This window comes from Apaloderma vittatum, unplaced genomic scaffold (genome assembly GCF_000703405.1).
Source record: "Apaloderma vittatum isolate BGI_N311 unplaced genomic scaffold, ASM70340v1 scaffold6005, whole genome shotgun sequence".
Taxonomy (NCBI): domain Eukaryota; kingdom Metazoa; phylum Chordata; class Aves; order Trogoniformes; family Trogonidae; genus Apaloderma; species Apaloderma vittatum.
In genome coordinates, this window is record NW_009717544.1 from 22,567 (window position 1) to 32,566 (window position 10,000).

Consider the following 10,000-nt stretch of genomic DNA (forward strand, 5'->3'; position numbering starts at 1 on the left):
CGGAAGGTCGTACGGCCCCCGTGCAGCTAGTGAGTTAAACGCCACGTTTTTTCAAAAGCCCTAGATTTTTGTGCTCGTGTAAAATCTCGCGGGGTTCTGTTAATGGGAAAGGTTATTCCGTGTTGCACGTGCACTAGGCTTGCTGTCATCTCTAGGTTTGCTCTGTTGCTGTAAATTCTACAGTTTCATATTCCCCTACAACTTCATGCTGAGCAGCTTTCCAAGATTTTTCTCATCCCCAAAGGATTTCAGGGTGAAGAGGATATCAAGCGAGGAGAATTGCAGGAAAACTCAGTCAATCCTTATCACCACCATTTAAAACCCAATTGCAACAGTCTAATAATAGTTGTTTCTATTCCTGGCGTGTAGCAATTTCATCAGGCGATGGAAAGGCAGACATATATCTCAGATTAATCAGCAACGGCATTGCTGATCCCTCAGTCCCATTCTTTCCTGCGCTCCTGGACCCAAAGGTCTATTGTTTCACCATTAATCGAGCAACCAAAGCTGCAGCTGCACTTTGCAAGACACAAACAGTGCCCCTGCAAGCACAAGGCAGGCTCTGTTGAGCAGTTTAACCAACAAACAGGAGCAGATAATATTTATTGTTTCTGTAGTTAAGGCATGGAGAAATAAAAATAAGAAAAGAGGGCAGGCGAACGCCGCAGCTGAGGCAGCTCCAGCAGCTTCGCTAGCAGGGCCACCTCCTTTTATTTGTGAATATCAGCAGAAAAAGATGTCTCTGGGTGACAAAATCCAAGCAAGGGGGGAAAATACTCCTACATTGTTAACACTGGATCTCATCCTGTTTGTTCTACACCTTTCATGGCCTCCTAATCACGGGTAAAAGTGGAATCAAGCTTCTAGGATAGCATTTCAGTGACACCAACAGGTCTGGGAGGATTATACCTCTTTCTGGAAAGGCCAGAGAGAGCATTTGTGGCTTGCTCTGCTGCCAGGGTCAGGAAATAAAGCACAATTCAAGTGTCACACTGTACCTCCATCCACGTGAGGGCAGGCCCACAGTTTATCTTGTTGCCTGCGATAGCCGAGAGTCGTGCCAGGTAAGCCATCAGCATCTGGGTGACAAGCTGGAACAGAAAGAAACAGGCATATATGAATTTTCCTTTAACACACCGAAATTTGGAAAGGCTTCTTGAGACTTGGTGCAGGCAAGCGCTACCAGAATATATTCCCTTTTGCAAGGCAAAGTGTCATTTGGAGAAGGACAAACAACACAAAACCACGTGTAAAACCAGCAGCTCCTCGTGAAAGTAATAATGTTATTTTGAAAAAATAGATTTTCACAATGTCCCGTGTCAAGATACCTTAAATCTAAAGCGCTCCTCCCATCATGAATTTTGCAAACAAAGAAATAATTTGTATTATGTGCATAATAATTTGTATTTGTACAACTTGGCTACCATTTCCTCGCTTAAGAATGGGGCAACTCAGTCCGACCCCTCGGCAAAAGAGTATTTCAAATGGCAGAAGAGGGTCTTAAAAATACACTCAGCAATGCTCCTTCTCTAACAGTAAATTTGCTTTTATAAAAGAGGTTAGTGAAGTCTTTTGAAAGCTTCGCAGTGACAGTTCTAAAGCAGTACTGTAGCCCAAAGTTTGCAGAACTGCTGAAAACGTCGTTTTCCTCCAACACCTGTTCCAACGTGGTCGATCCGAAACAAAAAATACAGCAAGGGTCACCCTGCAGCTGCGGAATTAGATTTCACAGGGCGGCAGAGCCGTTCAACATCTTTGCTTACAGAGCCAACGCAACAATTTTCAGGCTCCGGCTACAAGGAACACATTAAATCAGTTGTGCAAATAAAGATGTGTAAATCCGGGAGTCCGTTAGCCTGAATATTGCTACTTCTGCTGAAGTTAAGAGATTAGAAATTTGAAATTCTCTTCAGAAATAGCCCCAAAGGAGCTGATAAACCAGATCCTCAGATGAGCAACGGGACCACGTTAGCAACTTCCCATAGTGAGCGGCAAAAGCCCGGCAGCCTTCGCTGGGGCGCTGATTTCAGCCATTGTGTGCTGCTCAAAAGCAATCAACCCCCGCCCACTCAGGCACTGAAAGGACAGATTCTGATTTATAAATCCTCTTGGATTCTTCTCCGAACGCTCGCAACGATTTCCTCATTCCCCTTTTTCCGCATCTGGCGGGCGGGCAACATGAGCTTTCCCGCACGGCGCATCAGGATTTTTTCCATGGCTTGATGGTCGGGGGCAAACACACACCGAGAGGTCCCAGGGAGGGGCGACCTGTGAAATGAAGCGACGGGCACTGCCCGTCACCGCCACACACGGCTTCCCGCAGACGGGCTGAGGCCCAGCGCTTTCGTTACGCCTCGCCGGCTCAAATAACCTCTGCGGCAATGCGGAACATCCTCGCATCTCCCGAAATGACGCGGTCAAGATGCACCTGCTACTTTCCAGGAGATTATTCTGGACAGGAATAAATCTCGAAATTATCGACAGGCAAGAAGGCGAAGGAACCGCAGCTCATCAGATTCCGGGTGAAGACAGCAGGTCAAGAAACGAAAAGTAACTCTTACTCATTTAGGAAAAAAAACCCACTCGTTTTTTTTTTCCTTCTAAAGACTGGGTTTTTTTAAGACTTTTTTTTCAAGACTGTTGAAATAATGCACGAATGCTCTTAAAAAACAGCTTCAGTAATTTTAAGTTTGGAAATACAAGCCCAGCATTCCAAACTTTACTCCCGCAGGATTTAGGTTGCCAACATTCAGTCAGGAAATATCCACAAGTTTCCAAATTCTTATCTAAGGTGCTAAGAGGAGGGCTTCCTCCATGACACTCTCAATAACCATTCCACACTTGGCAGCTCATCGATCTAGGCAGGTGGCTGAGTCACCATCCCTGGATGTGTTCAAGTGTCACTTAGATGTGGTTTAGGGGTGACCTTGTAGTGTAGGGTTAACGGTTGGACTCGATGATCCCAAGGGGCTTTTCCAACCTGAATTGTTCTAGGATTCTATGATTTATATGAACCTGCAGGGCATTTCCCTTTAGATCACTGAAATGGAGAAAACATTGACCTTAGCACTAATAATTTCCAAATCTGACCCAAGTCACGTTAAAACTACTTTGCACGTGTCTGAAAAAACATTTCGCGATGCCTTGCTGGTGACAGAGCTGATCATTTACCTCCGGACTGTCCTTCAGGGCATCGGAGCGGGGCAGCTCTACGAGCTGGGAGAAGCGTCGGTCATAAATACAGAGGTGGAGGTGTTTATCGAGGACTCTGAAATCTTCATAACTCCGCTTCACGATCCAGCTCCTCCCCTGCACAGACAGAAAAGAGAATGACGTTTTTCTAAGCTCCACACCAACTGGATGAAGAAAATGAAAAGCTGTGCAGAAGCAGCAGACAGATCTGGCCGGTTTTCTGCCTCAAAACATTGGGAAGTGCCTTAGTAATATTTCCATGTTTTAATTCGTGCTCCAGTCAGCTGTTAGTGCTCCTGTTTTACTTACTGGATGTGGCCCAGCATTGCAAGAGCTACCCAAAGCTTTTAACTTCCACCTGTCTTGCAAGGATTTTGCAGCATTTTCATACGTGAGGTGTCCTTGCACAAGCATAAATGACAAAATGGTTGTATAAACAGCATGAAATTAGATTCTATGCAGATAGAAGAAGATACAGTCAGCGATCTGACGGCAGAATTGAAGCTTGCAAAACTCCTGTCAGCGGCCCCAGGCGAATCTTCAGTTGCATCAAAAAAACAATCTATGAGGAAGAACACTAGCTGAAGATTTACTCCTGAGAGCATATCATTTCTCCAATTAAAATATTGACAAGATACATACTGCTTCAGGGGACAAAGAAGGGACCACGGCAGCGCAGCATAATTTGCTCTGTGAAGCTTTTAATACACCTAACGACTACTTCTAAATGCTTCGTGGCTTATTATGATCAACAGAAAAGCAGTGTAATAATGCAGCAGTTTACAGGTCAAAGCACTTTATGAACAGTCATTAATCCTCTCGACACTCCCACGTAGCCCCTAAAACGAGACTATTCCCTGTTTTACAGATGTGGACACTGACTCAGTGACCTCCAGAAAGCTTCCCCACTTTCTGGTTCAAGTGCAAAGTGCTTCTGCAGCCTTTCTTTCATAATATCAACAGTATCTAAAGAGGAAAAACCCAAACAACTCTACCAGTATCACACACTCCACACGCAGTTGTGGAAAGATGAGAAAAACACCGAAGCACACAGCAGATGCTGCACGAGCCCCAGCACTCCTACAGCGGGGGCAAGATGTCAGAGGAAAAAAACTGACTGCTCCAGGTTCCACAGCCACTCGAAGGCAGGGCCAAGGATTAAAAGCAACAACAGGATGCCTGGCAACCAGTGCAGAGAGCAGGGGAATGCAGGGCGTAAGGGGGGACACGTCGCCGGGGATCTGCTGCAGGCGGCTGCCAGGTCTACCCCGACACCTCTTCACCTGGGATACAAAAGGGCTTCAGCTGCTCCAGCTTCCCAACCATGTCTCTGCTACGCTCAGGGAAGTTATAAGCATTGCTTTCATCTTAACAGCCGAAGCCTGCAAGGCAATCAGAAAAGTAAAACCTCTAACGCAGCATACTGGCTATTCTCCGTCAAATTTGTTTAGGACAACTCCAGACCGTGTACTCAGCTTTCATACCACAAGAAATCATCCATGATTCACAAGCCTGCTACCCACACAGGATATAAATGCTTCGTAATTTCCATAAGTGACATCATTTTGCTCTTTGTATAAAGGAGAAAAACACAGGAGCGCAAGCCTCTCTTCAGAAAGATGACGGCTTTCCCAGTTCCTCCATTTTTTGCATTTAAGTGGTTCCTGCTCTCTTGCTATGTTGTCAGCATGACCTTCAGCCACCAATGTAAAAAAAACAGAGAGAGAAATCACTGAGAACCTCTATTTGCTTCTGCCCGATGCACTTATCGGGGTGTCTCAATACAATCTCATACACTACCCACGCAAATAACAACCCTATTTGTCAAACCATCGCAAATCCATCACGGATTCCGCATTTTCGTGTTAAACGTGGGGCTGCACATCTGTAGTCTCTTCTTCTCACAAAGTAAAGGCAGTAAGAGTTAAATTTACAAGACAGGGTCAGCAAACTCCTGGACCACGGCATGCGGGATCAGGACCACGCGCACGGCGTTCTCCGAAACCTGTTCTCCACGCTCCCATCAACGAGCCAGCAAGGAACGACCGAGCAGGGAGAGCTTACCTCAGCTGTAGGGTTTCTCGCTCCTCCATCTCCCCGGGCGGTTCCTCCCAAGCTCGTGGAGCGAGCCTCGGAGCCGGCAGACTCGGAAAGGTAACCCCGAATCCTCCCGCACCTTCAAACCGCGACAGCTCAGCAGCTGCTAAGCAACCAGCCGAGCTATTCCTGCCAGCTATCCCTGCAGCAGAAACCTCCATAAGGGTTCCACGGGGAAGGCAGCAGCCCCAAGTTGCATTTTTTTTTCAGAAAAAAGACAGTGGGATGCTCGTGGAAACCGGGCTGAAGAAGGTTCAGGGCTGTGTCAGCGCAGAACGCGTTTTCAGGAGCGATAGTACCAGTTTATGCCTATCAGAAAGTTATCCCGACAGTCTAAATGTGAATATTTCCTAATGCGCCGACAGTTTTCAGTCTGCCGTAACTAAATCCCAAAAGCATACGTGCTGGAGGTTGTTCTGAAGCAAAGTTTCAGCAGATTTGGAGCCCGAGCAACAAGTTTTGAAGCCAAAATCAGGCAGCCACATTTACAAAGGGTGCAATTAACTTCCAAGGAACCTTTGCAGCAACCTAGGAGAGAACTGGACAACATTTGGTGCTTCCCCTCGGCTCTCCAGTGCAAATCACAAGAAAGTAAAGTCTGAATTCTCTCAGCTAGAACCAGAGTCTCACAACCAAAGCAGCAGAAACAACAGTGGCCTCATTCAGTATCAAAAAAACCCTAAATCAATAGAAAAATTGGACATGTCGTTCCCATTTCCTGTAAATTCTCAAGTGCCAGAAGGGTTTTGCAAAAGGGTTTTTTTTTTTTCTTTTTAGAGAGTTAATAAAATAGTAGAAACAGGAGGTTGTCAAGTTGGTCTCATGTTGTCAAAGCTCAACGTCACCGGTGCTTCGGGCACATCCAGAAGGCAAAAATGCCTTCTTCACATTTCAAATGATTTCCATAAATTGTTGCTCAAATAAATTTTTGATCACCCTCTCATTTTCCAATTCAATAATTACTTTTCTGTGCTTGAATTATTAACGGCCCTGATTTTGAGAAGCATCTGCTTAAATCCCATTAGTTTCAATGGGACGCGAGAATAGAAGTGAAGCAGAGTCAAGTGATTTCCTGGATTCAGACCTTCAATTCCAGACCTGGAAATAACAAATTTCTTAAAAAAATGGAGTGAAAAACAAAGACTTAAACAATGCCATAAAAGTTTCAGGATCTTTAAATGATTTAATAAACAAATATAAATCTCTGCGGAATAAAATCGAAGTATTACTTAGAATTTCATTTTACAGAACGTTCGCAATGAAAAGCATCCTGACAATTATGGAATTTCTCACAAAATTGAAAATTCTACTCTTACTGCAGTCTGCTCTGCTCTCCCTTACTCTTGTGTACTGCAGAGGTTTAAATGTATAATGAAAGACTGATGAGATGAAAGACCGGTGAGCTGCACAGAGCTTCTTATTTTTATTTTTTCTTCTGGTTATCAAAGCAACTAGAAACATCCTGCTAAAAAAATGATGAGAGATTACTGAAATGACAATTTAATCTCCATCTGAACCTCCCGTTAGTAAAACCATCACGCCGAGATCGCCACCCATCTCTTAAACCATTTTTACTGACCGTTACAAACACCTTACTCATTTCTAAGAGGGGCTCCCATGAGCTCAAGGCCAGTTCCACAGACGAATATTTTTATGTGGAATTAGCCTTTTTCACTTGGCAAGAAGCAAATCACTCCCTGAACAACCGATGGCTCGCTCGGAGGCAACCAGCTAACACAAAAGAAGCGCGTCCGCTCTCGATATTTGCGACACAATCCAGTGACGAAGCAGACAAGCCTGAAGATTTTCGTAAAGATTTACAGCTCTCCTCTCGCCTCAGCGTAAAAAAAAGGAAAAAGACACCGTGTCCAGCTCCTTTTTGTCTATCGCTGCCCCTCCAGTACGCCCAACCTTCCTGTCCCACGCTCCGAGTATGTTTTCTCTGCCACACCTAAGATTTATTTATTTTAAGAGAGGGATAGACCTTTCTCCTCTGGTTCAACTGCTTATTTCCTGAGAGAAATCACACGGATGCTCTCATGAACCTTACCAGTCCACGCGGAGACCCAGACTAGAAAAAGAGATGAAAGTATACGGCAAAAGTCCCTCCGGTTTGACCCCGGAGTAAGAAAACACCACGTATTAAATAGCTGGAGAAACGCCAGCACCCACCAGCGGAGTTTAACTCTGCCATGTGGGTGACTTTCACAGCTGTCGGGGCTTGGGGTCTGTATGTTATTCCAGCCTGACCCTTCGGCCCTTTTTCCATTTCAAGTCACGCCGGAGAACGGCTTCGAAATTTTGTCCAAACAGAAAACACGACGGATAAAATCCATCACTTCGAGGAAGCGTTTTTAGCTGGTGCTTTATCTAGGCTTAAGTCTGGTTACCGGATGATTTCAGGACTTTGGGTGTATTATTACAACTTCAGGGAAATTATAGATCTTTAAAACTTCAAGGGAGCTCGCACCATAAAACTTTAATTCTCAAGGAGAGCAACCACTCGGCTTGGCTGGCACCAAGGACATGTCTCTTCGCCTCTGGAGTTGAGCTGGCTCAGAGGACAACATCAACATCTTAGGAGGCAGCTTTAATAGAGAAAAAATGATTAAAAAACCACAAAACCTCCAGCGCCCCACCTGGAATCACAGAAGAGATAAAAGCAACACATATATGGACAAACCGCAAGGCACAAGGCAACGTTTACTAGGCGGTGAATCCTTAATAGCCTCATCCCACCGAAGAAATTACTCTTTTTGGCATTAATTATCAAGCTTATTATCAAGTAATTGCAATCAGCAGGAGGAAAAAAAAGACTTTAATTGAAGCCACCACAGCTTTTCTCTCCTTAAAATGATCCTGATTCTAATTACAGATAGGAACGTGCAAAACGCCCGTGGGAACACGAGGCTGATGGACACAAGTGTTATCCCTCCTCATCCCGAACGATTTTGGAGGCTCAACAGGAATGTGGGGTTTTCTGGGGGCCTCAACCTTCCAGTGGTTTCTCCATCACACGCGCGTGGAGTCTGAAATTCTTAAAAATCACTTTTTGCTGCCCCCGAGGAAGCGCGTTTCTGACTGACAGGCACCTAACGAACCCGAGACAGGATTTACAGCTCCCAACGTGCGAACGAACCCCCCCGCCTCGCTCTCCCGAGATGTTATAATTTAAACAATCCCATATCAATCATCTCTTTAGGAAAACCACGGGGTAAGAGCAGCAGGTCACAGAGAGGCACGGAGGCGAAACGGAAGGGGCAGCCCCAGCATGGGAGATTGCTGGAAGAGATATAAAATCGAATTAATAACCCAATGTGAGTTCACAGCCACAAAATACTTCAAAGCCATGAGCAGAACTACAATTCTACTATTCTACAGAGAGCAAGGCAATGAGTGAATGCATATATATATATATTTATGAAAGATTATGGATATTGCACGTATTTAAATGCAATTTACCCTGTGCCCCAAGTCCACTCAGCGCCTAACTGCTGAGAAGAAACAGCGTTCACAGCAAGCAAAGGCCACTATCCTTTCAAGCAACCCAGAAAAAACAAAATAAAACCTTTGAAAATTGCTCGCCTGAGGTTAGTGAAACAAAACAAACTTTCCAAATGACTTGCCTGAGGTTAGCTGCAGCAACAGCAGCTTAGGCAGATACAGATCTCGATTTTCTTAAGTCTCCTTTCCCACTGAAGCAAGCAGCTGGGGTTTTTATTTATTTATTTTTTTAAATGACCAAAGCGCATAAGCACGTTTCTTTTTTTTTAAAGCCACTGCCAGGAAGAAAAAGATTTTGCAGGTCCAAAAGCAAGAAACTTTGCCTGAAGAGGGAAAAAGAAACCCAAACCCACAGCATAATCTGCTGCTACGCAACAGAACACACATCTACCCCATCGTTTACAAAATAACTTAGAAGCATGGAAATAATTAAAAATGTGCTGTGTCTGACGCTGCTCCCATTACAAACCCGCTTCCCATGACATCCCAGGATGAAATAAAAAAAATAATAAAATATTAACAGCGTTTGGCAACTGGATGTCGGAGGGAACCTCCCTGCCTACCCCTGGAGATAAAAACACATCAATATTTCAAGGAGTAGGTAAAATTTTAAATTTTAAATTTTAATTTTAAATTTCAAGATGTAGCTGAGCAAAACTCAAGGCAAGGGGGAAGAAGGGCAAAACATTTAAAAAGCACGAGAAACAGAAGCAGCTTCGGAGAATTTTTGTTAGGATTGCTGGAGCCAAAATGGAAAAATTGCTGCCTTTTTGGCTTTTTTGGCATCAGCTTTAAGAAGAAACATTGAAAAGCAGCAGCGAGAGCCAGGAGATGAAGCATTTAAGACAGGCCAACACCTAATATGCCTAATGGGGTCTTTAAAGCAGGTAAACCGCAAAGTCTGAAGTAACCACGATCTTTTAGAACTACAGGATCGGTTAAAAAGAGGCGCCGTTAGAAAACCAGCAGGACGGTTCCTTCTTCTCTGTCAAAGCCTGAGCCCCAGATGGGCCCTACAGCCTCCAAAAAGCTCAGTTTGCAACTCCCTCCCACGGCTTTGGAGGTTTGGGGGTTGCCAGCCCCGGCCAAGGAAGTGGAGAACTCGGGTCTCGGACGAAGCGGCTCTGGATTCGCTTCACGCTTCTCTCGGAAACCTCCCTGGACGAGCCGCGACCTCGGTGTTCGCCGAACTAGGTCAGCCGACGGC

The 10,000-nt window shown here is 44.9% G+C and overlaps 1 protein-coding gene across 1 annotated transcript in view; it reads right to left on the reverse strand.

The window, feature by feature from the left end:
• Positions 1-10,000, reverse strand: part of LOC104274328 (rho GTPase-activating protein 32-like) — a gene marked incomplete at both ends in the record, with an annotated part of 49,806 nt that overhangs the window by 8,534 nt on the left and 31,272 nt on the right. Inside the window, 2 exons of the mRNA XM_009869926.1 lie at positions 999-1,091; positions 3,172-3,309. Of these exons, the coding sequence (XP_009868228.1) occupies positions 999-1,091; positions 3,172-3,309 (231 nt within the window). The remainder of the gene's footprint in view (positions 1-998; positions 1,092-3,171; positions 3,310-10,000) is intronic.